This window comes from Paramacrobiotus metropolitanus, unplaced genomic scaffold (assembly GCF_019649055.1).
Source record: "Paramacrobiotus metropolitanus isolate TYO unplaced genomic scaffold, Prichtersi_v1.0 Parri_scaffold0000003, whole genome shotgun sequence".
NCBI classification, from domain to species: domain Eukaryota; kingdom Metazoa; phylum Tardigrada; class Eutardigrada; order Parachela; family Macrobiotidae; genus Paramacrobiotus; species Paramacrobiotus metropolitanus.
In genome coordinates this window covers 239645-263586 of record NW_026570223.1, presented here as the reverse complement: position 1 = coordinate 263586, position 23942 = coordinate 239645, and the positions used below count along the sequence as shown (strand labels likewise).

The 23942-nt window shown below is 45.4% G+C and overlaps 6 protein-coding genes across 7 annotated transcripts; 4 read left to right on the top strand and 2 right to left on the bottom strand.

Annotated features, from left to right (window-relative positions):
* Nucleotides 1-3291: 3291 nt before the first annotated feature.
* Nucleotides 3292-6607, top strand: LOC129593018 (dehydrogenase/reductase SDR family member 11-like). The gene is made up of 6 exons (XM_055489200.1): nucleotides 3292-3503; nucleotides 3629-3727; nucleotides 3764-3832; nucleotides 3959-4031; nucleotides 6191-6330; nucleotides 6401-6607. The coding sequence occupies exons 1-6, from the start codon at nucleotides 3372-3374 to the stop codon at nucleotides 6605-6607; spliced, it is 720 nt and encodes a 239-aa protein (XP_055345175.1). The 5' UTR covers nucleotides 3292-3371.
* A 2081-nt stretch (nucleotides 6608-8688) lies between these two features.
* LOC129591468 (uncharacterized) lies at nucleotides 8689-11745 on the bottom strand. The gene is made up of 3 exons (XM_055487134.1): nucleotides 11063-11745; nucleotides 10296-10538; nucleotides 8689-9981 (listed from the first exon to the last, which is right to left on the bottom strand). The coding sequence occupies exons 1-3, from the start codon at nucleotides 11511-11513 to the stop codon at nucleotides 9035-9037; spliced, it is 1641 nt and encodes a 546-aa protein (XP_055343109.1). The 5' UTR covers nucleotides 11514-11745; the 3' UTR covers nucleotides 8689-9034.
* An 832-nt stretch (nucleotides 11746-12577) lies between these two features.
* On the bottom strand, nucleotides 12578-17296 carry LOC129591485 (uncharacterized). Of its 2 annotated transcripts, XM_055487165.1 has the most exons (8): nucleotides 17250-17296; nucleotides 16992-17188; nucleotides 15916-16309; nucleotides 15719-15814; nucleotides 15314-15486; nucleotides 14685-15199; nucleotides 14153-14395; nucleotides 12578-13843 (listed from the first exon to the last, which is right to left on the bottom strand). In XM_055487165.1, exons 7-8 carry the CDS (start codon nucleotides 14187-14189, stop codon nucleotides 12888-12890), a joined length of 993 nt encoding a protein of 330 aa, XP_055343140.1. In that variant the 5' UTR covers nucleotides 14190-14395; nucleotides 14685-15199; nucleotides 15314-15486; nucleotides 15719-15814; nucleotides 15916-16309; nucleotides 16992-17188; nucleotides 17250-17296; the 3' UTR covers nucleotides 12578-12887. The 2 variants fall into 2 exon arrangements, with proteins under 2 accessions (XP_055343140.1, XP_055343132.1); XM_055487157.1 differs by having other exon boundaries at nucleotides 14685-15486; nucleotides 15719-15742.
* On the top strand, nucleotides 15717-17757 carry LOC129591500 (dehydrogenase/reductase SDR family member 11-like). Its single transcript, XM_055487175.1, has 5 exons — nucleotides 15717-16012; nucleotides 16089-16289; nucleotides 16352-16446; nucleotides 17003-17138; nucleotides 17224-17757. Exons 1-5 carry the CDS (start codon nucleotides 15881-15883, stop codon nucleotides 17428-17430), a joined length of 771 nt encoding a protein of 256 aa, XP_055343150.1. The 5' UTR covers nucleotides 15717-15880; the 3' UTR covers nucleotides 17431-17757.
* Nucleotides 17758-18303: 546 nt separating this feature from the next.
* Nucleotides 18304-20191, top strand: LOC129596143 (acyl-CoA wax alcohol acyltransferase 1-like). Its single transcript, XM_055493335.1, has 4 exons — nucleotides 18304-19287; nucleotides 19392-19419; nucleotides 19480-19720; nucleotides 19781-20191. The coding sequence occupies exons 1-4, from the start codon at nucleotides 18645-18647 to the stop codon at nucleotides 19889-19891; spliced, it is 1023 nt and encodes a 340-aa protein (XP_055349310.1). The 5' UTR covers nucleotides 18304-18644; the 3' UTR covers nucleotides 19892-20191.
* A 1731-nt stretch (nucleotides 20192-21922) lies between these two features.
* On the top strand, nucleotides 21923-23862 carry LOC129596612 (acyl-CoA wax alcohol acyltransferase 1-like). The gene is made up of 4 exons (XM_055493944.1): nucleotides 21923-23064; nucleotides 23204-23231; nucleotides 23290-23530; nucleotides 23604-23862. The coding sequence occupies exons 1-4, from the start codon at nucleotides 22422-22424 to the stop codon at nucleotides 23712-23714; spliced, it is 1023 nt and encodes a 340-aa protein (XP_055349919.1). The 5' UTR covers nucleotides 21923-22421; the 3' UTR covers nucleotides 23715-23862.
* The last annotated feature ends 80 nt before the right edge of the window (nucleotides 23863-23942 follow it).

Sequence of the window (23942 nt, the reverse complement as noted above, 5' to 3'; positions counted from 1 at the left end):
TGTCAAAAAACTGGTGACACCAACCTAGCCGGAGGATTACCATTTCCACGAAATTGCGCCGAGCAATGCTGACCTATTACGATTCTAATTAGACAACTTTCTAGGTGGAACTCCTTAATACCGGAATATTAATTGGTTTTGGTTTTAAGTGCACGGGTTTATTGTGTTTGCTATTTTGAGGCACATCAAAAATGCCTGTGAGGAAATGGAAATGCACGATTGCCGGTCGGTCGAGTGACGTATTCTCCGGTTTCTTGGTTTTGTTAGGTTGCGCAAATGTCATGAGGCCGAAGTGGGTGACATAACTCATGAGAGGAGTGTAAGGCAGCCGTATTATGGTACTGGTCTACTGGACAGCGTCTGCAACACCCAGCTAGGAGACTAATTCAAAAATTTTCAGCAGACAAACGGTATATTGTCCCTGTCACCATCGACTAATGATTCCATTATTGATAACGAAACTCGTCGCTTGTGAATTGCAAAACGCAATCTTAGACGCTTTTGTAGCGCTCTTTTGCCATTTTTACATAAAAGGAAAAGCAATAAGTAATCTTTTGATCATATCGGGGAGATGACCACCGGCCAATGCATACGGCTAAAGTGTATATGTGCGCATCCGGCCTGCAAACATCACCATGCATATTTGCCTTTCGCGGTGGTGACCGACGTACAGACACCACGAGTTACATGTGCCGCGAGTACAGTATATACGGCCAGCGTGCATATGTGCGTCAAATAACACATACCACCGCTCGTATGTGCATTTGGTGGCGGTGACCGACGCACAGACACCATGAATTACATTTGCCTTGAGTATATTCGGCCAGCGTGCATATGTGCGTCAGGTAACACATACCGCCGCGCATATGTGCATTTGGTGGCGGTGACCGACGCACAGACACCATGAATTACATTTGTCTTGAGTATATACGGCCAGCGTGCATATGTGCGTCAGGTAACACATACCAACGCGCATATGTGCATTTGATGGCGGTGACCGACGCACAGACACCATGAATTACATTTGCCTTGAGTATATACGGCCATCGTGCATATGTGCGTCAGGTAACACATACCACCGCGCATATGTGCATTTGGTTTCGGTGACCGACGCACAGACACCATGAATTACATTCGCCTTGAGTATATACGGCCAGCGTGCATATGTGCGTCAGGTAACACATACCAACGCGCATATGTGCATTTGGTGGCGGTGACCGACGCACAGACACCATGAATTACATTTGCCTTGAGTATATACGGCCATCGTGCATATGTGCGTCAGGTAACACATACCGCCGCGCATATGTGCATTTGGTGGCGGTGACCGACGCACAGACACCATGAATTACATTTGTCTTGAGTATATACGGCCAGCGTGCATATGTGCGTCAGGTAACACATACCAACGCGCATATGTGCATTTGGTGGCGGTGACCGACGCACAGACACCATGAATTACATTTGCCTTGAGTATATACGGCCATCGTGCATATGTGCGTCAGGTAACACATACCACCGCGCATATGTGCATTTGGTTTCGGTGACCGACGCACAGACACCATGAATTACATTCGCCTTGAGTATATACGGCCAGCGTGCATATGTGCATCAGGTAACACATACCACCGCGCATATGTGCATTTGATGGCGGTGACCGACGCACAGACACCATGAATTACATTTGCCTTGAGTATATACGGCCAGCGTGCATATGTGCGTCAGCATCGTGCATATGTGCGTCAGCAGTGTTACCTGACGCCGTCAGGTAACACATACCACCGAGCATATGTGCATTTGATGGCGGTGACCGACGCACAGACACCATGAATTACATTTGCCTTGAGTATATACGGCCAGCGTGCATATGTGCGTCAGGTATCACATACCGCCGCGCATATGTGCATTTGGTGGCGGTGACCGACGCACAGACACCACATTTTTCATTATCCTTGAACATAGAAGACCTTCGCTACGCTTCGGTCGACAACTTACGGTTAAAAGTCCCGCAGATGCAGGTAGGCCTGCTTACAGTCACAGATACAGTCCCCCGTTTCGTCACAATGCGCTGTGACAAGGGTAACAGGCCTCAACGGATTCCCACTCTCGTGAAAGCGCGTGAAACTTGAACCAGCAAGTAAAAAATTAAGGATGGTGTTGCTTGGTGAATTGTTGGCATCAGGGTAGAAGTCTAGAAATATCGCTCGTGAAATGATTTAGCGCCTATACTGATTGTGACTTGTGAGTACGCAGCGCAAAATCAAGAGTGAGATCAGACGCTTGAAATCAAGAGTGAGATCAGACGCTTGTCTCCATCGGGCGGCGGTTAGAGGATCTGATCACGTACGGGCTTTCATTACTTACGATTTTCATCCATCCAACCCAACCGGAAATATGGGGTACAGTTTTACGTAATCTTTCTTTTTGCTTGACCTTATGCTTGGCCTTTCATTTCGCATCGTCGGCTCAAGCTCGTTTTGAGAGAGCAAAAAGCAAAGATTCGGTATAAACGAATCCACATGCATGGCGGCACAACCAGGCTATCACAGCAGCGGGAAGTGCTTCAAATTGTACACTGGCGCTCTGCAACAGTGCAACATACCTTGTTAATTCAAGACAAGGAATGAAAGTATGTAAGTAATTTTTGAATAATGTACAAGTTCTATTTTCCTCATAAAGGATTATAATTAAGCATGCCCGTGATTCACCCTTGACCACAAAAGTAAGAGGACGAGCCAAGAATCAGTAAGAAGTTAAGAACAGAGTCGTCGAGGCAGAACAAAAAAGCTGCTATCACAATTTCATAATTACATAATGCGTTTTCATTTTATCAACGTTTTATACTGCTTTACAACCCAACACGTTGTGACAAAGACATCGGTAACAATCTCGTGGTTATACACGACGCCACTGAATTGCATTATGCCATAAACGTAAAAACTGGAATCCATAAAACTTCCCTCCGGAAACGAATGCGAATCCTTCAGCAATTTACAGAGAGAAATTTAAAACGGGCAAAAAGCAGCATCAGTGCAAACCTGCGCAAAAAAATTGATAGAAAATAATCCCAACCTCACAAATGTAACCGCTGGTTCCAACCTCGTGCTGACGCTTCATAGTGCTCTTTATTTACCATCATCCGCTCTTCAGTCTCAGGAGAAGATAGGAGTAGCCTTCGTGGTAATACCGCAGTCCGATAAGGTAACGTTATCGCTCAGCTGCGTGCCGTCAAAAATCATATTAATCCGGTCGACTGACTGAAGAATGTTCCATTCAGTGGAATAACTTTATTCTCCAACTGCACGCCAGTTACCACGTTGTGCTAATCGCCTGAGTTCTTTGCGCAGGCTCTGCAATTTTCTTCCACAAAAATGGATCGTTGGCGAATTCGCACAGCGCTGGTGACGGGAGCATCCTCCGGTATCGGACTGGCCGCGGCGGAAACGCTGGCACGCCAGGGAATGAATGTCATCGGATGCGCGCGAAACCTGGAAAAAATCGAGGTAAACGATAAAACGTTCAAGTATAAGTACGAAATATCTTATTTGTATAGTGACGGCGTTGATTCATGTTCTTTTGGGAGGGAAGGAACACATGCTCATAGTTAAATTTAGCGCATACGTTGTAGGCGTTAAACAACACTCTCCCCAAAGGCTCCGGTACCGTCCGCGCCATCAAGTGCGACATCACCAAAGAGGAGGACATCAAGCGCATGTTTGCGAAGATCTAGAAGACCCACAAACACGTGGACGTCCTTGTGAATAATGCCGGCATGGCCAAACCCGATACGCTAGTAACCGGCAGCGCGGACCAGTGGCGCGAGATGATAGATGTACAGGGTGTGATCCGTTCATAAAAATGATAAAATACAATTATAGAAAATACTCTTGTATGCGAGGCTACATAGGTGTTTTCAATAAGAACTGCACGAAAAGAAATTTCAAAATTTTCCCTTCAGGTAAACGTTATGGGATTGCCTATCTGCGCCCGTGAAGCGCTGCGATTGATAACCAAGGACCAGATCACCGACGGTCATATTATCAACATCAACAGGTACTTGAAAACACTGTCTATACTAGGAAAGTGCACTCGCTATTTGCGGGCACTGCAAGACCGAAGCGTAACAGGACTATGCGTAGAGTGATTGGCAACCCTTTTTCTGTAGGCAATCCTCCTCGATTATTTAATAATCTCACCCCGTTTGGTAGAATTTTTAGTAGAGTGACAAGTGAAATCTCGGCCTTTTGCCCCGGTAGGCATTTATGTAAAATTTTGCAGGTAAGTGAATGTTTTCAATACATGTTTTGAATTGTAAAAAATCTTAATTTCTTCTGCCCTTGTGGAATAATTTATGCCGGTTCATGCAGAGCTATGGGAGGTCGCTGCCACAATATGTACATATGCAGAGTAGTCAATGGTAGAATTATCTTCTGAATACGGTGTAAAGTGTTGGATTTGTTAACGATCGTGGCGGTTTATAAAACGCCAAGACTGAAAAGCAGAATCCAAGAATAGGTCCATCATGTCAAAAAACTGGTGACACCAACCTAGCCGGAGGATTACCATTTCCACGAAATTGCGCCGAGCAATGCTGACCTATTACGATTCTAATTAGACAACTTTCTAGGTGGAACTCCTTAATACCGGAATATTAATTGGTTTTGGTTTTTAAGTGCACGGGTTTATTGTGTTTGCTATTTTGAGGCACATCAAAAATGCCTGTGAGGAAATGGAAATGCACGATTGCCGGTCGGTCGAGTGACGTATTCTTCGGTTTCTTGGTTTTTGTTAGGTTGCGCAAATGTCATGAGGCCGAAGTGGGTGACATAACTCATGAGAGGAGTGTAAGGCAGCCGTATTATGGTACTGGTCTACTGGACAGCGTCTGCAACACCCAGCTAGGAGACTAATTCAAAAATTTTCAGCAGACAAACGGTATATTGTCCCTGTCACCATCGACTAATGATTCCATTATTGATAACGAAACTCGTCGCTTGTGAATTGCAAAAACGCAATCTTAGACGCTTTTGTAGCGCTCTTTTGCCATTTTTACATAAAAGGAAAAGCAATAAGTAATCTTTTGATCATATCGGGAGATGACCACCGGCCAATGCATACGGCTAAAGTGTATATGTGCGCATCCGGCCTGCAAACATCACCATGCATATTTGCCTTTCGCGGTGGTGACCGACGTACAGACACCACGAGTTACATGTGCCGCGAGTACAGTATATACGGCCAGCGTGCATATGTGCGTCAAATAACACATACCACCGCTCGTATGTGCATTTGGTGGCGGTGACCGACGCACAGACACCATGAATTACATTTGCCTTGAGTATATTCGGCCAGCGTGCATATGTGCGTCAGGTAACACATACCGCCGCGCATATGTGCATTTGGTGGCGGTGACCGACGCACAGACACCATGAATTACATTTGTCTTGAGTATATACGGCCAGCGTGCATATGTGCGTCAGGTAACACATACCAACGCGCATATGTGCATTTGGTGGCGGTGACCGACGCACAGACACCATGAATTACATTTGCCTTGAGTATATACGGCCATCGTGCATATGTGCGTCAGGTAACACATACCACCGCGCATATGTGCATTTGGTTTCGGTGACCGACGCACAGACACCATGAATTACATTCGCCTTGAGTATATACGGCCAGCGTGCATATGTGCATCAGGTAACACATACCACCGCGCATATGTGCATTTGATGGCGGTGACCGACGCACAGACACCATGAATTACATTTGCCTTGAGTATATACGGCCAGCGTGCATATGTGCGTCAGCATCGTGCATATGTGCGTCAGCAGTGTTACCTGACGCCGTCAGGTAACACATACCACCGAGCATATGTGCATTTGATGGCGGTGACCGACGCACAGACACCATGAATTACATTTGCCTTGAGTATATACGGCCAGCGTGCATATGTGCGTCAGGTATCACATACCGCCGCGCATATGTGCATTTGGTGGCGGTGACCGACGCACAGACACCACATTTTTCATTATCCTTGAACATAGAAGACTTTCGCTACGCTTCGGTCGAAAAGCTTTGGTTTTCAATCATTGTTACTGACCAGACAAAGCGTTCTTATAAGCAATCGGCAAGACTGCTAATGCCGCATCATAATTATACGGTAAATAATGCAACTCTGTATGTACAGCATGGGGCTGCATGGCTGGACACGCGGTGCCTCCGTGGGCCACCGCCCACTTTTACTCGGCCACCAAACACATGGTCATCGCTCTGACGGAGGCGCTGTACCGTGAAGTGAAGGAAATTTCCAAAAAGATCCGCGTAACGGTCAGTCCCGAGTTCTCCAACATAATAATTATTGTTCCATCGACGTTTATAGCGTCTGACATTTTAACAGAGCATTAGCCCGGGTGGCGTGCAGACCGACTTCGGCAACCGATGGGTTTGTGAGGAGAATGTCAAAAAGCTGGCGCTCGCCGGCTCCGGCATGAAGCTCCTGGAGGCGCAGGACATTGCCGATGTCATTGCCTATGTCGTCAACGCGCCGCCGTATGTGTGCATCAAGGTGCTCATTATTGCTCCCACGGAGCAGCCGGCGATGTAGACATTGCTTTATGGTATCAACGATATTGTATGACGTATAGTTGTATTTTCTGTATTGCCGGATCGGTACAAGTTTTCCGGGTTTTGTGTACAAGGAAAACTTCAACACGAACAGTACTATAAACGATGCAATCCATTATCCATCCACAATGTGAATTGTGAATAAAACGTTTTTACGACTTTTTGTATAATGAACGTATCAGCATGTAATAGTTAACCGGAATCGTATCATCCAATGACTTTGAATAATCCTTTAATTCCTTTTAAACGATGAAAATGACTTCTGTATGTGAACGCATAATACTGTCAGTGTGAACATGCATAATGTAAAAACACATAATGATCTGTAATCCATAAAAACGCTTCAAAAACGGAAACTAGATTACCTAAGTTTATAAAGACAAAACCGAAACGTTAATGCGCTCAGGCGTAATATAGCTTAGAAAACCGGAATCGTATCATCCAATGACTTTGAATAATCCTTTAATTCCTTTTAAACGATGAAAATGACTTCTGTATGTGAACGCATAATACTGTCAGTGTGAACATGCATAATGTAAAAACACATAATGATCTGTAATCCATAAAAACGCTTCAAAAACGGAAACTAGATTACCTAAGTTTATAAAGACAAAACCGAAACGTTAATGCGCTCAGGCGTAATATAGCTGAGAAAAAATCGTATGTCCATTTATCCACCCTAAAAACCACCTACAGTTCCACCTGGATCCTTCCAAATCCAATTTCACCAACGGTTTTAGAATCCTCTAAATCGGTAGAGAAGATGTACTGCAGCCCCGCTGGTAATCCCGCAGTCCAATAAGGTAGCATTGTCGCTCAGCTGTCTGCCGCCGAACATCAGTCGCTGCTGATCCATGGGGATGCCTTAGCAGAACCCAAAAGGAACATTGTAAAACAATCCTTCATCAGTCAAAATTGTTCGGCGCAATTTGCTGAAAAAGGTCAATGAGATAGGCTGAGGGAATTTCTAGTCATAGACTCAATTAGGAATTTAGGATGCGACTCAAATAAATTCACGGACTCACAACTCACGGACAGGCGCATCACACGACGATATACAAAGGTCACTTACAGAACCCTTCCAATCCAACGCCGTTCTCCAACCACGCTGGCAATGGGGTGATTTCGTGGCCGGTCCACTTCAACCGCACTCGCTGCAGTTTCCCCAGACGAGAGTCATTCCACGCCGCGGTCTTCAGCTTCTGCAAATCCATCTGGAAGGTATACATGGCGCGGCACGTCAAGAAACCCATCTCATTGTCCTCCGTCGCGTTCATGTTGGCCAGTTGACAATGGCTCAGCAATTCCAAAAATCCTCTTTCCAGCTCTCCACGACATTCAGTTTTCTCTTCGTTCCCTTGCCGTCGCCGTCCATCTCTTATCGTTCATCAACTAACGGAACAAAACAAGAAATTAGACGTACATACCAACGGCTGTACTTGAGCTGCACAAGTCCATCGCGATTTCCATACGCTCACAATCACGGCTCACAACTTACCCGAAAATCAGGTCCCCCTGAAATGACAGGACGAATATTAATTAATCTGAGCCAGCAATGAAAGTAATTCAGAGAAGATGATGCTGATATTAACTCGAAGCAGGTACTGTATCCTTCTACAGCGGATCGCTCAACGCTAAAGTGATTTATTACCGAGCGCAAAACCAAAACGATTTATTACCGAGTTAAATTTACTGACTTTGGTAAAAACCAATAAGTACCGTATTCAGACTGTAATCAGTTGGAAGTTCCATAAGTCGGTAGGGCATCGCGCGAGCGGATATACGTTCGGTAGTACGCGTATGCACGTACCGTGCACGACAAAAAATAATAGGGAGAGTAGGCGTGGCGGGGGACCGATCTGTCGATTTCTACATAAATAGTACAGTACAATGTACTTGTTCTGGTACATAGTCACTAAGTACTGCGCCTCTGAACAAGCTCCTAAATAAACCGCCACCAGTGTCCCTTAAATCCCATCCATCGACCGATTATCTTCAAGCCAAGTCACTTACAATGTCATTATTCCATACATGTAACACACTTTTTAATTTGCACTTAATTAGCCATTAACCTCCAAATCCACAAGCACCAAGTAAAGTTGAAAACGATACTTCTATAGAAATTCTGTTTACACTTTATATTAAAAGACAAGCCAGGGAAATGGAAGCGATCGCACAAACTAATAGGTACAATACAGTATTATATAACAAAATTAATTACCCAATAAGATCCATTTAGAAACAAAACGAAGATGATCAAGTAAATTCCTAAAGACAAATTTATATGGACAAAAGTTATAAAACAGAAAAGTTCTGCAGAACAGAAGTTTACAGAATTTTATCCACTACAAGCGCCACCCAAGCGGTTTCAATTTCATGCTTCCGATCTCAAGTGCGGTCCACAATTTCAGCATCCGCGCTTTCTCACTACGAGATGTACGATAGCCTCCGCTTTAATACCGTAATCCGCTAAGGTGACGTTGTCGCTTAGCTGTTTGCCGGCATAAAGAAGTCGCTGCTGATCCACGGGGATCCCTTCTTTCTCCTGGATACAGCATTTCACCTGATATGCCGAAAAGCCAAGGTTAACCGCGATCGTGATGATGCGACCAGTCACAGTTTTAACGAGAATGCTTGTATCCAGAACCAGCCGGGCCAGCGGGAGAAAGTGCTCCCATAATGCCGGGTACGGTGCAATTAACCGCTGCATCTCATCCAGCGTCCAGGACGCGATCGGTGAATGCAGAATGCGCAGTGCAGTGATAAGCCCACACACAATCATCCGACTGCCCGCTTTCTCGGGATCGGCATATTCACAGATGGCACGGATAGCATCCAGGACGGGGATCTGCTCCAGATTGACGACCGGATGGCACCAGCGCTCCACAAACGCCACCTGTGTCCACAGTGACAGCTGCGGAATCTCCCAACTTAACGCCAACTTCATGACCTCGTACAGAAAACACAGAGCCGTTTGGCATGGGTCAACTGGCAGAGATTCGTGTTTACGCACAGCCGCGCCGACCACGGTCATAAGGGCCACTTTACTACAGTCCACTTCGAATGAACTGACTTTTCCGAGTTTTCCCACTGCGAAGAGGGCACGCGCTGCTGGAGATAGACCAACCAGGACCTGCCGATCCGTCTCCACTTTACCCTGTCGTGTTTTCAGCACCACATTATCCGCTCCTGCCAAGGCTATCTCATCCGTAAGTGGCGGACAGTTCGGGATGGTCCGCCGGAACTTTTTCAGCAGTTTCGATATGAAGCGCAGCAGCGGCACACGCATGGTGACGAAACAGTATGCTTGGCGGAAGATACCCAGCTCATGGCAGCACTCAGAATATGTCTGACCTACTCGTAGGGTCCAAATCACACTGTTAATATCTCTAACGTTGAATTTAAATAACTTAAAAACGACACTGACCTAAGCGTTCTTCAAGCTGCTTAATTGAACTGATTTTAATTTACAGAGTAGTTTTATAAAATGTTCAAATCAATTTTTATTGCCCCAAATCAAAGCAAAAAAAATCCCCGCGGCCAAAGAAAGATCTGATGAAAACCAATGGGTAAATTGTTATAACAAAACATTTTGTATAGCTAAATTTTAACCCATTTCAAAAACAAGGCTAAAATATCCCAGATTTCCACCTCAGTTTGACTCTAACCGTTGATTTCCTTCAGTACGTTGTTGACGAAGCTGATGTAGGTGGCATGGGGTGGCGCCATTGTCACCTTGACGGTCGGACTTCCGTGACCGTCCGGGTTAATGAACGCCAACTGCACCTCCATCAAGATGCACTCGTCCGGAATTTGTTCCAGTTGGATCTTGGCCTGCCATGGAATCTCGAAACCATGCTTGGACTCGCTATCGGAGGTGTGCGGTCGGTTTGTCGCCACCTTGCTCTGGACTGCAAAGCATCATGTCAGTTGAATACATAGGTAGTTACCAGAACCAAAATTAGCAGTGTACAATAGTTCCTCAAAACAGTCAACAATGCAGTTTTAAAAGAGATAGATTAGCTGCCGGTACCTCCTGTTATTATGCGACTCGACTCAATTAAATCATCTTCGCACGTGGTCGCAAAGACTGGCGCATCGCACTACGACATAAGACTGATCACTGTCGTACTGTTTTATTACCGTTTCAGATGCTACGAATCATACTACTCGTACACAGATTGCTTCAGGTCATAGCAAGTGTTTCAAAAAACTATAAAATGTTAACCCTCGCGCAAAGCCAACAAACGATTTTACCGAAAAAATCACTGGAAATTTTATTAAAAAATGCTCAAGTTTTTCGGATTAAATGCATGGAAGTAAGTGCCAAGCACGCAGCGCCTGTTAAATAATTTGATAATTTAACCACGTCGTTTTCAACTAGAGCAACCTTTACGCGAAGCGCGAAAGTCAACGAATTAACACGATCACGTACAGAACACTTGCAGTCCAACGCCGTTCTCCAGCCACGCTGGCAGTGGGGAAATTTCGTGGCTAGTCTGTGACACCCGGACTCGCTGCAATTTCCCCTGACCAAAATCGTTCCACTTCCCTGACTGCAGATCTTCTAAATCCATTTGAAAATGATAGAAGGCGCGGCACGTTAAGAAACTCATCCCACTGTCATCCTTCGCGTCCATTTGAGCGAGCAGACACTGGGTAAGCGCTTCCAGAAATCCCGTTTCCAACTGTCGCTGTTCATTTTGACGGGCGTACTGGTAGGACTGTGCGGTTACGCTGTCATCATCGACTTCCGAGAACGATTGAATGGAGACATGGCGGCTGACGATGTGCTCGTCCAGGCCGTGGACGTTCTCCGTCGAATGTGTGATGGAGTATTCATCCTCAGTGACATCCAATTTTCTCTTCGTCCCCTGGCCGTCCATGTTGTAGCCCTCAGAACTAATCGAACAAAACAAAAAACTGGAAGAACGCAGATGCAGGCCTGCTTACAGTTCCCCGTCTGATCGCATTGCGCTGTGACAATGGTAACAGGCCTCAACGGATTCCCACCCCGTGAAACAGCGTGAACCAGCAGCGAAAATTAAGGATGATGTAACAACTGATGTTGCTTGTTGAATTGCAGCCAGTCTGTGGATGTGAAAATCGTGACCGTGCTTTCATGCACGTCCGTGTTTTCGTTGAAAGCACGTACGTGCATGAAAGCACGGTCGTATTCTCTAGCCGCCGCCCGCGATGTTATGGAGACAAACGTCTCAATGCACTCTTGGGCCTTGTCCCGAATTCAAAGCGAATCCCGCTATGGTACGGTTGCTCAACCACACGAGGTGGCTGTATGCAGTGGCCACGCCTACAGATACGGTACGCGAAGCCACCTCGCGAGGTGGAGTTGCTGTATCGCAACGAGATTCGCTTTGAATTCGGGACGAGGCCTTGGTTTTGCGCTGCGTATACAGTAAGTACTATATTGTACGTACTCTCATGCGAGCGATATGTCTATGCAGAGTCGCAGACTTCCTTGATCCACTGGCCGTGAGTAATTTTAAACCCAATCGGAAATATGGGGTACAGGCTTACGTAATGCATTCATTTCTCATCGTCGGCTCAACCTCGTTTTAAGAAAGCAAAGAGTAAAGAAAGATTCGGTAAGAAGTAAGAACCGAATCCGCATGCGCACGGCGGCGCAACAAAGTCACAGAAGCGGGAAGTGCTATCAAATTGCACAAAGGCGTTCTGCGACCATAGTCACGATGTGACGATACCTTGCTAATTCAAGACGAGAAAATTAATGAAAGCAAGTAATTTTTGAATAATGTATAAGTCCCTCATACAGGATTGTAATAAAGCACGCCCCTGATTCACCATTGACCAGAAAAGTAACGAGCGAAGATTGGGAAAGAACAAAGTCGTCGATGCAGAAGAAGAGAGCTGCTATCACAATTTTTATGCATACATTGCATAATACAATTTTCATTTTATCAACGTTTTATACTGCTTTACAACCCAACACGTTGTTACAGAGACCTTTAATACCATCGACAATTGTTCTAACGGGGTTAGAGAAAAGTTACAATATATTATGCTATAAACGTAAAAACTTGAATCCATAAAACGTGACTCCGGAAACGAACGCGAATCATCCAGTAAATTACATAAATAGATTTAAACGGGCAAACAAGCAACATCCTATGCAAACCTGTGCAAAAAACAGACAGCAAATAATCACAACATCACAATAGCAGCCGGTGGTTCCAACCTGGTCCTGACGCTTCATTCCCAGTTCTGTTGCACATTTACCATCATCCGCTCATCAGTCGCAGCAGAAGATCCAGTGTAGCCTCCGTGGTAATACCGCAGTCCGATAAGGTAACGTTACCGCTCAGCTGTGTGCCCTCAAAAATCAATCGCTGCTGCTCCAACGGAATCCCTACTGCATTGTGTTTAACCCAGCATTTCAGGTGATACACCCAATAAGCCAGATTAACCGGGACTGCGAAAGTTTTACCAGTCAAGGTTTTAACGAAAATGCAAGTGTCGGGCACCAACCGCATCGGCAGGATAACGCTCTTCCACAATGCCGGCTTCAGTGCAATTATGCACTGCAGCTCATTCAGCGTCCAGCGCGCGGTCGGTGAATGCAGGATGCGTAGCACACTGATAAGTCCACAAACAATCATCCGACTGCCTGCCTCATTGGGATCAGCGTGGTCGAGAATGACCTGAAGAGCGTCCAGGACGGGGATCTGATCCAAATTTGCGACCGGATAGCACAAACGCTCCACAAACGCCACCTGCGTCCACAGTTTCAACTGCGGAATCTCCCAACTTAACGTCAATTTCGTAACTTCGTACAGGAAGAACGGAGCCGCTCGTCGTGGATCAACTGGCAGGGATTCGTGTTTATTGACAGCCGCGTTCAGCACTGCTACAACGGCCGCCTTACTATAGTTCAGTTCGTAAGAACTGCTTTTCCCCTGCTTTCCCACTGCGAAGATGGCGCGCGCTGTTGGAGAGGTGTTACAGAGGATCTGCCGATTAATCTCCACGTCACCCTGTCGCGTTTTCAGCACCACATTATCCGTTCCTGTCAAGACCATCCCGTCCGCAAGTGCATGTAGGGGACTCTTGGGAATAGTATGCCGGAATTCTTTCAGCAGTTTCCCGAAGAAGCGCGGCACCGGCACACGCATGGTGACGAAACAATGGACTTCGCGGAAGATACCCAGCTCTCGGCAGCACTCCTTGTAGATCTGACCTGTGAGTTCAGGATAAAAATTTCGTAATGTAAGAATTAAATCAAAACCATTTTGGAAAAATTCATTTTTTTAACATCTATACTGGCTTACACAAATTATTTTGTCTTATACAATTTTAGGCAAAGGAAACTACGGGGTTAAAAGAAAGTGTAATGAAACGAAGTTAATAAACTTCTAATGTAGTACATTTTCTTATGTAGTAAAAATAAAAAAATTCGTGATTTACATTTTCTTCAAAATCAGATTATTTTTAGGTGTATTCAAAAACGTAAAGCATTTTTCCATTTCATCCTTAGTCTGACTCTGACCGTTAATGTTTCTCAGATTCTTGTTGACGAAGTCCATGTTGGTGGCACGGGTGGGCGCGATTTTCACCTGGATAGTCGGACTTCCGCGAGCGTCCGGATTGATGAATGCCAGCTGTGCCTCCGTCAGAATGCATTTAACCGGAACTCGCTCCAGTTGGATGCTGGCCCGCCACGGAAACCGCAGACCACGGTTAGACTTGCTACGGTTGACATTCGGTCGGTCTGTCGCAACCTTCTCCTGCACTGCAAAGCATTAGTGGCAATAATTCCACAGAATCCTCCTCGGAGGCATTCAGTTATAATTATACTGTAAGTCTGTAACATTATGGTGTATGTACTGCAGCTACTGTCTTATCAGTAATGATAGCATTATACAGAATGCTGAGAATGCTCAATGAAAAACACCGCACGTACGGCCGATATCGGAACACAGAAAAAAGCGATGGGAGGCACTCGAAAACGAATTACGACTTACAATCGGACGTAGTTAGCCATAGTGACCATGAGGCATCAAAATAACGTGATCACTTACGGAACACTTGCAGTCCAACTCCGTTCTGTAGCCACGCCGGCAACGGGGAAATTTCGTGGCCAGTCCGTGAAACCCGTACTCGCCTTGTTGCAGTTTCCCCTGACGGAAATCGTTCCACTTCCCGTAATGCAGGTCCTGTGAATCCATCGGGAAATGGTACATTGCGCCGCACGTCAGGAAACCGCTCACATCGTCACATGCCGCGCTCATTTCAGCTAGCTGAAAATGGGTAATCAGCTCTAAAAATCCTGCTTCCAGCTGCTGCTGTTTAGTCAAACGAGGGGAGTGTTGGGTGGTTACGCCGCTGAAACCCGAGACAGATCGAATTGAGTTGCGCGCGTCCAGGTCGCTGGAGATCTTCGTCGAATGTCTCATCGTATACGCATAGTCAATTTCAACCATACTCGCATCGACGTTCAATTTCCTCCTCGTTCTCTTGCCGTCCATTCTTCGCGCTCGTCAAAAAAAAAACTGTTATTTACTTGTTACATCAACTCACGGAAATCCTTTCGCGCCTATACGCAAAGCAAACCAAAAGTGAACTAAAAGTATCCGGCACCAGAGAATCGCGGGCGGCGACGAGTGGATAATTATGTACTTCGTATGGTAGTAGTTCATACTGTATTTACCTATTTGGTGCGGTTTATACCGCACAGTATTAAACCGTGTATGTGCCTTGCTGCTTGCGTACGTCCACTTTAAAATTAAACCCAACCGGAAACATGGGTGATGGAGTACTTTATTATGTATTAATTATTTTCTTTTACTTGCATTCCTTTCGCATCTTCGGCTCATCCTCATTCTATAAAAGCAAAGAAACGAATCCGGTAAAAATTCAGTGACAACGGGAATCGCCGATACACCGTGGCGCAACAAGGCTATCACAATAACTTATTTTGATTCGTAAGTACTCGTGTGGCTACAAGCCTACAACAAAATACTTCTTTGTCTTTAATATCAGTATTCTACACAGCCAGATAACTGCTTTAAAACCGTCGAGCACATTGTGGGAAAGATACCGGTAGTACGAGTACCTGATGCAGAAGTCTTCTAGCCTTCTGTAGATAAACAAGGCGCCATTAGAAGCTTTAATACCATCAATAATGTGGCCAACGTCCTGTTAGTGGGTCCTTAGATTTAGAGCAAAGTTGTAATTATTATGCCACACACATAATAATTTGTGATTTCTCCACGCTATGGATCGCTGGAGAGGCAAAACGGCTCTCATTACCGGCGCATCTTCCGGAATTGGCTTGGCCACCGCGGAACGGTTGGCTCGTTCGGGGATGACGGTGATTGGATGTGCCCGTAACATTGCGCCAATCGAGGTACGTACGTGCGCTTCTACTGTACTTACCTTACATACACGCACCGCAAGACACTGTGCACTGACCCTCGAACCAGGAGCTCCAGCAACGTACACTCGGCACCGGCGTGGTGCACGCCATCCGCTGTGATGTCACGCAGGAGGCGGAGATTGTCGCCATGTTCAGGGAGATTGAGGGTGTCCATGGAGGTGTGGATGTCCTGGTGAATAATGCCGGCTTGGCGCACTCCGATGATTTGCTGACGCGAAGCGTGGGGCAGTGGCGCCAAATGGTTGACGTACGTTCGTTGTGAAGTGCCTGTCTTCGAAAACACAAAACGTTTTTATTGGCCCATTTTAGACAAATATTCTGGGTTTGTCGACTTGTGCGCGTGAAGCCGTGAGACTTATGGTCAAACATGGCATTCGCGGTGGCCACATTATCAACATGAACAGGTACCGTCCAGGCAATAGAATACGTAAAAGTACCGTACTGCATCGATCAACGTACCCCACACGAAAGTGATGCGGTCAGAATGCGAACGTGCGCATTCTGGATTCGTTTATTCTGCACGATTTCTGAAACTAACGACTTTAAAAAACCTATGCTATTATATTTTTCTCCTTGAATTAAAAGCCCAGTTGGCTAGAAGTTCAATGGTCGAAGTCGATCGGATTTCGCGCCAGCTCCGTTGGAAAATTGGACGTTCTGCAAAGTGCTGTTAAAATGTGCGCAAGCGATGAAACGTCCGTATCTGAGCGCATACCTGGGATGCGATTTAGAGACGACCAACTAACTACATAATAGCAACACTCGAATTTGCGCAAAGTTTAATTGGAAATATACAGAAACACGACCAAATCAGCATAGTTTTTCCGCATCACTTTCGTGCGGGTACCTGTGAAATATAAAAACCGGTAAACATGTAGGCATAGCGATAAATTATTAATAAAACGTGGGATAAAATTAGGAGAATAACAACAATCATCAGCTGCCTGACCGTAATTGCAGTGTGTCCGGGCATAAAATCAACGACTACAATGCCATTCACTTTTACGCCGCTACGAAACACATGGTGACGGCGCTAACCGAGGGCCTGCGCCGTGAAGTAGCCGCCCTGGGCACCAGCATCCGCGTTACCGTACGAGTACGTAACTTAAGAAATCGTCATTATGCTCGTAATACCAGTGTTGTAGTCTGTAAATAAGATAACTTCAAATGTTGCATCTTAGAGTCTCAGCCCCGGCGCAACGCTTACCGATTTTGCCAATCGTTGGCTGGGTGAAGCAGCCGTCCGTGATACGCCCTACGTCAAGGAGGGATTCACGTTTCTGGAGAGCGGCGATATAGCCGACGCTATTGTTTACGTGCTCAGTGAGCCGGCGCATGTGACCGTGCAAGAGATGATCCTTGTACCCACGGAGCAAAAAAGCGGCTGACACACAGACTGCTTACATAACTTGTGACGAGGTGCGACGATCCTTGGGCACGGTTTGCCCGCGAACAAGTTAAAAATAAATTTCTGCCTAAATGTTTATTGGTATATGCACTTAGTGTTCCAATAAAAATTGTCGGGACGAGTAAATTTTTCTCGTTCGACACACCGGCCTTAAATCAAAACAAATGTACATAATTGGGAGGCTAGGGTAGCTTTTGAATACGAAATTTAATCATTGGCGAGCATTCAGAAAATTGTTTATGGGAAATTTTAATTATTATGTACCTGCTAATGTTTAGTTGCCATCTTACAGCCGTTATAAAATTGTGTTAATAAAACCGTTGCTTTACATTCGTTATATAAAGCACAAAAGCTTTAAATGTGCACGCAAAGAGCCGCAAAAACATCTAGTACTTATATTGTGCGATTGTTGGTGAGATGCAGGAGGGGGCAAAGGTCAACTTGTCTTTTCCCGCAGCTGTCCAATTAATTCATTAATTTTAGCCCTAAATCCAATTATACAGATGGTCATGAATTATGCCCGCAAGAATATTGTGATTACATATTTGATTTACGTGCATTAGTTATAAATTATAAGTAATTAAGCGCATTTTCCTTAAGCATCAATGTATTATCAATCAACCCGGGGCACTCATTGCACCGAATGCACTGAACGCACCGTCATTCTCACCCGGGCACGTGTTAAAACTGATTTCTTACTGCGATATTTTGCACTTTTCCTTATCTTTTCAGCCCCACAGCTGTTATACCATTACCAGTAGTAGTACCACATGCACTGCAAAATTTTCTGAGTGTAATTATTACGGGGAATTAGGCCGGGTAATAACCGGCGTTCGTTGCTCATCGACAACATACACAAATACACTGCCAGCCATCCTTTGAAAGCGGCGAATCCGGCGATAGTATATGTTTTGTTCACAACGCCGCTAATCACTAATGTAACAAATTCTTATCGTAGTTCACATACCTAAACAGCCCGTATACACCGCTTTACAAACAAACCCTGACGTTATTACGATAATGTGCTATTTTGCACTTAATTCTCACAAGTGCACTAATTCAAGAACGACTCAATTGCGACATTACCGGATGCAAACAGTATCTGTGCATTTGGTCAGTACTGACGGTAATTTACTTTTCTAATTGATCACTGCATCGCTGGGATCGATTTCGGCTCTTGATGTAATAGTAAAAATGTTGGAATTATTGACCAATGACGAGAAATCCCTGCAACGCGGTTTGCAGACATTCGCCGTAGCATTACATTTATTCATCGTCTTCTTCCTGGGTTCGGTAATCTTGTTATTCTATGTCTTTATGCCGGTGATCTTTTATTTTTTCCCCAGTCGTTGGTATATCCTTCCGCTGTTGTACCTGGTATGGTACGTGTACGACTGGGACCAGAGTTCACGCGGCGGTCATCGCTGGCCGGCATTTCAGCGCTCCATCTTCTGGCACTGGGTGCGCGATTATTTTCCCGTCCGATTAATCAAGACCGCCGAACTGGATCCCCGAAAAAAATATCTAATGGCCGGGCATCCCCACGGACCGACCATGGCTTTTGGATTCATTACGGCCATGTGTACGGAAGCCTTGGGATTTCGGAAGATGTTTCCCGGGATCAATGTGCGGGCATTGGGTCAGAAGTTTATGATGCAGGTGCCGGTGTTGCGCGAGTACACCATGGCGTTTGGAATCTGTGATGTCAGTCGGCCGAGTATCGACTACTGGATGGCGAAAGGGCCGGGAACGGCGGTGGCTATTGTCATTGGTGGAGCGCGGGAGATCTTCGAGATTGATTGCCATAATGTGAAGTTGGTGCTGCGTACTCGCAAAGGTCACAAAAACTTTCCATTCTCAGTTAATACGTATTACGTTCCTGCAACTATTTTAACTATCTTCTGAATGAAATAAACACTGAAGATGCACTTGGGGTTTTAGGTTTTGTCAAGGCAGCCATTCAGCACGGGTAAGTTCGACCATCTTGACCTTTATTTACCGGAATCAAATTGACCGTGTTTCACTGCAGGGCGGAACTCGTTCCCATGTTTGCCTTTGGTGAGAACGACACGTACGAGCTAGCCTTCCATCGCGACTCCATTGTCTACCGCTTCCAGCGTTTTATCCAGAAAAAAGTTCTGGGATTCTGCCCGGCATTAATTAAAGGCCGGGGTTTCTTTGGCGGAAGCGGTCTACTGCCGAAGCGCATTCCCATCACCGTGGTGATCGGAGCACCAATACCCGTCGAAGAGAATCCTCATCCTTCCCATGTAAGAGATTTTCCGAAACACGTACAACAGAGGTTTAAATGCTTTTGAATCATTCTGCAGGCGGAGATTGACGCGCTGCACCAACGCTATTTACAGGAGCTTCACAAACTCTTTGACACGCACAAAGCCAGCTGTGGCTATCCCGACGCGCAGTTGTCCTACATCGACTGATAATGTCACTCTTGTACAGTTCCTAACTGGTTCCTGGTGACCTCTGCCGCTTCTTGCATTTATTTAACCCTTATTATAGGAGTAGAACTGCATGTACAATAAGCGGCTCTTTGCATGACGGTTGGCAGAAAAGTCTTTTCCGCTTCGGGAATCCTTTGCGTTGTTGGATTTAAGACTGATTTGTTCCTTTAAGAATCTTGTAGCTGTTTATTACGTACATGTAAAGAATAAAATCGGTGAGTTATGATAGTGCAGTCAATAAACAGGTATCTACTGTGACAAAAATGTTGTGTCAGCTCATACTGTAATTTGAATTTAAAGCAGTTGTGTCTAGTTCTAGCCGTAAATTCTTTGGATCAAAATAAAATACAGAATGAAGATGTTTGAACAGAAACCCACATTGTCTTGCTGGGCCGTCGCGAATTTGGGCAAAGGGCATTCCCATGCCACATCCGCACATTGCAGCTCTTGTGATAATAATTACAGTATTTGCTTTCGAAAAAACAAAGATTGTAAGTATTTGCAAAACAGCAAAAAATAATAGCCTAGAGACGCGAGCAGCATCCACAATAACAAATTACGTATTACGGTCTTCAAGTCCAGATGTACTGTATAATCACGGTAACAACAAAGTTGACACACTGGTATGTCAAGGAAATTCCCATCCTGTATAACCAATTAACCATAATTTTGTCAATAAGATAGCATTAATGTTCATCTGCTGCTAGTACCGTTTTCATCCAATACCGGTAAGTTTTCAGCACAGTTGTACGTGTATCCAAATCCTCATTCTAAATCTCGATAATGTTTTGGTCGTTGTTGCTAACAAATATCACTTATTACTCTCTTATCTTCTTTGATTTTGTACAGAACACCGAATTTCTTTGACCCGGCCAGCGGAAACGACGTCGATACAGTCCGCTGATGCGATTTAAGCGAAACAGTGATACTCTCTCAGATTCCCGGGCTGTTAGCGTTTATGATCACTGCAATACCGCATGTAAAAGTGCGCAGTTCACAGATCGTGGATTCGTTGTGTATCTCCTTTTAGGATAGAGTACAATTATCCTTTTTGCAATCATTACCGCCGTAAACAGATATGCAATTAATGCCAATTATTATATTTTACTGTACGGTCAGCATCTGGAACTCCAATATCTTTACTACATCATTATTCTTACGTTGCTGTCTTTTCAGCAGGATGCGTCCTTTCTTGTCATGCTTGCACTGTCCCTGTGCAAATTAATACCGCTATCTACTCAACCGGCACAGCTGATTATTATTTTGGTGGTGCAAAGCGCAGCAGAACTTAACCCAAAGGCGTACAGTAGAGATTCGTTCAAACTTGTAGTGCGGACCGGAAGTGCTTGCTCATGTCACTTATCGCACTGTTTGTTCAGCATCGCTATCTTTTGCCCCATAACAAAAACATAGTTTTTGCAACAACCCAGCTCCATGTAATTTTTCCGCTGACTCCATTGTTCCGAGATCGGTTTCCGCTTAATTTCCAATGCATATAGGCGCTGCCGCAGGAATTCACGCGAGCCCGCTGGTCCTGCGTGCACTTGTACGCTTTCCTGTACTCGTAATATTCTTTTTATTATGGCGATTGCCGAAGGATCCCACTGTCTCTATCGAACAAGGGTTCGAAAGCAAATAAACGAGTATATCCAGTGCAAGAATGTATCGGCCTTCCTGGCCCTTCCAAGCAATAAACAGGAACACATGCAATCGGGATTTCTTCTCCTCTGTCTTTCTGCAGCTGATTGCTGAAGCGGCAGTTATGTACAGTATTTCTTTCATTCACTCTGCTTTATATAGATACAGTAATACAGTTTTGTACTGAACGTCTGTCGGGCTCTCTTTCTGCTCTCTCACTCGGTTGCGCAATCGGCCACAAACACATGTACAAAACCGGTTTACGAGCATATAAATCGATTCCTCGTGTTCGGCGTTGGTAATCAATGATTACGAAGGATATGTATGCGGAACTGAGAGACTCCACTCATCGTTTACGCTACACGAGTCTACAGCCACACAAGAGTTTGATTAGACCAGTCTTCCTCAAGTTAGGTTTTTTCCGTGAGTTGATAGCGCCTAATGAGTCCCGATATTTCAAAAGAATCAGGAATGTTAGCAGCACTTGTAGAAATCAGCCAGGATAATCCATTTTCCTTCAGTGGAATCCATTTTTCCTATACAATATACGCACTCGTACAGTATAGATTGTCATATAGATATTAGCTTTGCTCTCACCAGTTAATGAATTTAAATTTTGGAAATTGCGCTTTATCGTAGCATGCCTGCTTTGCGTCTGCCGTACTCTTACGTTATGTTACGGTAAATTTAATATTTGCTCGATGTGGCTTTGTGCATTTGGATGAGCGAATTGGGGATCTGATGGAATAAAACTGTAATTTATCAAATTATAAAGAGCACATGGATTGTGCTGTTCATTAGCTTCGCGATCTTACTATGACAGTCATTGCCAACGGTGCGGCGATTGCCTGGTGGTGCCTTTAAAACAAAGATGCTGCACTTTCTAGGGATAGGCAAATACTCCCTGCAGCGCGGTCTGCAGGCTTTCGCCGTCGCCCTGCATTTGTCCATCATCTTCATCTTCAGCCCGTTAGTTACCGTGTTTTTTCTCATCCTTCCGGTCCTTTTCTTTTTCTTCCCCAGTTGGTGGTATGTGATCCCGTTACTCTACGCAGCATGGTACGTGTATGACTGGGACCAGACTTCCCGCGGAGGTCGTCGCTGGCCGGCCTTTCAGCGTTCCGTCTTCTGGCATTTGGTGCGTGACTACTTCCCCATCCGTTTGATCAAGACGGCGGAACTGGATCCGCGCGGCAAATACCTGCTGGCCGGGCACCCGCATGGACCAACCATGGCCTTCGGATTCATGACGGCATTGTCCACGGAAGCATTGGGATTCCGGCAGATGTTTCCCGGGATCGAGGTGCGGCCACTGGGACAGAAGATTATGATGCAAGTGCCGTTACTGCGCGAGTACACGATGGCGTTCGGGGTGTGTGATGTCAGTCGGCCGAGTATCGACTACTGGATGTCAAAAGGGCCAGGGACGGCAGTGGCCATTGTTATTGGCGGAGCACGGGAGATCTTTGAGATTGATTGCCATAATGTCAAGTTGGTGCTGCGCACTCGCAAAGGTCACGCAAACTTTCACCATTTTATGCATAGATCGCTCGCAGTGCTACCGTATTGTGCTGTAACACTGCCATCTTGTACCAGTTGTACGTAACGTAACAAAACAACCCTGGTTTGTGCAACATGTGTTGTAATTTGTAGGTTTCGTCAAGGCTGCAATCCAGCACGGGTAAAGAGACAATACATTTATCGCTATCGAATCATTTATCAACGACGGTGCATTGCAGAGCGCAACTCGTTCCCGTGTTCGCCTTCGGTGAAAACGATACGTACGATCTGGCTTTCCATCGTGATTCCCTCGTCTACCGCTTCCAACGTTTTGTCCAGAAGAAAATCCTAGGATTCTGCCCGGCACTGGTTAAAGGCCGGGGATTTTTCGGCAGTATCGGTATGCTGCCTAAACGCATTCCCATCACCGTGGTCGTAGGAGCACCGATACCCGTCGATGAGAATCCTAACCCATCCCACGTAAGACCCACCCGGGAATTCTGAAAGAACGTTTTCATATCTCAGTAACGTTATCTCTTTAACCATCTTGCAGGCAGAGATAGATGCGCTCCACCAGCGCTACTTACAGGAGCTGCACAATCTTTTTGACGCATACAAAGCACAGTGTGGATATCGGGACGCTCAGTTATCCTACATCGACTAACAACATGATTAACATCATCGTAATGTTCATATGATATTGCGACCAAAACAGTCTGGAGTTTTATGCAGTTCCTAGCCGCACCTTGGTGACGCCTCTAAATGCTGTATTTTTTTAGCCTCTGTAAATATATGGAAGTAAATCGCAGGTACCAAGCAGTCACGAAAGTCATCGAGTCACTCCAATGCACAACTAAAATAATGTAGCCCTTGCTTGTGGTACGCTATGCTA

What these genes read in the sequence shown, in the direction of transcription:
- LOC129593018 (XM_055489200.1), top strand. Translation starts at nt 3,372, where the DNA reads ATGGATCGTTGGCGAATTCGCACAGCGCTGGTGACGGGAGCATCCTCC. An exon ending in AGCGCATGTTTGCGAAGATC is followed by an intron (nt 3,728 to 3,763) that starts TAGAAGACCCAC and finishes GTCCTTGTGAAT; the next exon opens with AATGCCGGCATGGCCAAACC. An exon ending in CCAAAAAGATCCGCGTAACG is followed by an intron (nt 6,331 to 6,400) that starts GTCAGTCCCGAG and finishes ACATTTTAACAG; the next exon opens with AGCATTAGCCCGGGTGGCGT.
- LOC129591468 (XM_055487134.1), bottom strand. Translation starts at nt 11,513, where the DNA reads ATGGACGGCCAGGGGACGAAGAGAAAATTGGATGTCACTGAGGATGAA. An exon ending in CGTTGGACTGCAAGTGTTCT is followed by an intron (nt 10,539 to 11,062) that starts GTACGTGATCGT and finishes GATGCTTTGCAG; the next exon opens with TCCAGAGCAAGGTGGCGACA. An exon ending in CGTACTGAAGGAAATCAACG is followed by an intron (nt 9,982 to 10,295) that starts GTTAGAGTCAAA and finishes CCCTACGAGTAG; the next exon opens with GTCAGACATATTCTGAGTGC.
- LOC129591485 (XM_055487165.1), bottom strand. Translation starts at nt 14,189, where the DNA reads ATGGACTTCGTCAACAAGAATCTGAGAAACATTAACG. An exon ending in GAATCTGAGAAACATTAACG is followed by an intron (nt 13,844 to 14,152) that starts GTCAGAGTCAGA and finishes CTGAACTCACAG; the next exon opens with GTCAGATCTACAAGGAGTGC.
- LOC129591500 (XM_055487175.1), top strand. Translation starts at nt 15,881, where the DNA reads ATGGATCGCTGGAGAGGCAAAACGGCTCTCATTACCGGCGCATCTTCC. An exon ending in GTAACATTGCGCCAATCGAG is followed by an intron (nt 16,013 to 16,088) that starts GTACGTACGTGC and finishes CCCTCGAACCAG; the next exon opens with GAGCTCCAGCAACGTACACT. An exon ending in GCATCCGCGTTACCGTACGA is followed by an intron (nt 17,139 to 17,223) that starts GTACGTAACTTA and finishes GTTGCATCTTAG; the next exon opens with AGTCTCAGCCCCGGCGCAAC.
- LOC129596143 (XM_055493335.1), top strand. Translation starts at nt 18,645, where the DNA reads ATGTTGGAATTATTGACCAATGACGAGAAATCCCTGCAACGCGGTTTG. An exon ending in GGTGCTGCGTACTCGCAAAG is followed by an intron (nt 19,288 to 19,391) that starts GTCACAAAAACT and finishes TTGGGGTTTTAG; the next exon opens with GTTTTGTCAAGGCAGCCATT. An exon ending in AGAATCCTCATCCTTCCCAT is followed by an intron (nt 19,721 to 19,780) that starts GTAAGAGATTTT and finishes ATCATTCTGCAG; the next exon opens with GCGGAGATTGACGCGCTGCA.
- LOC129596612 (XM_055493944.1), top strand. Translation starts at nt 22,422, where the DNA reads ATGCTGCACTTTCTAGGGATAGGCAAATACTCCCTGCAGCGCGGTCTG. An exon ending in GGTGCTGCGCACTCGCAAAG is followed by an intron (nt 23,065 to 23,203) that starts GTCACGCAAACT and finishes TGTAATTTGTAG; the next exon opens with GTTTCGTCAAGGCTGCAATC. An exon ending in AGAATCCTAACCCATCCCAC is followed by an intron (nt 23,531 to 23,603) that starts GTAAGACCCACC and finishes ACCATCTTGCAG; the next exon opens with GCAGAGATAGATGCGCTCCA.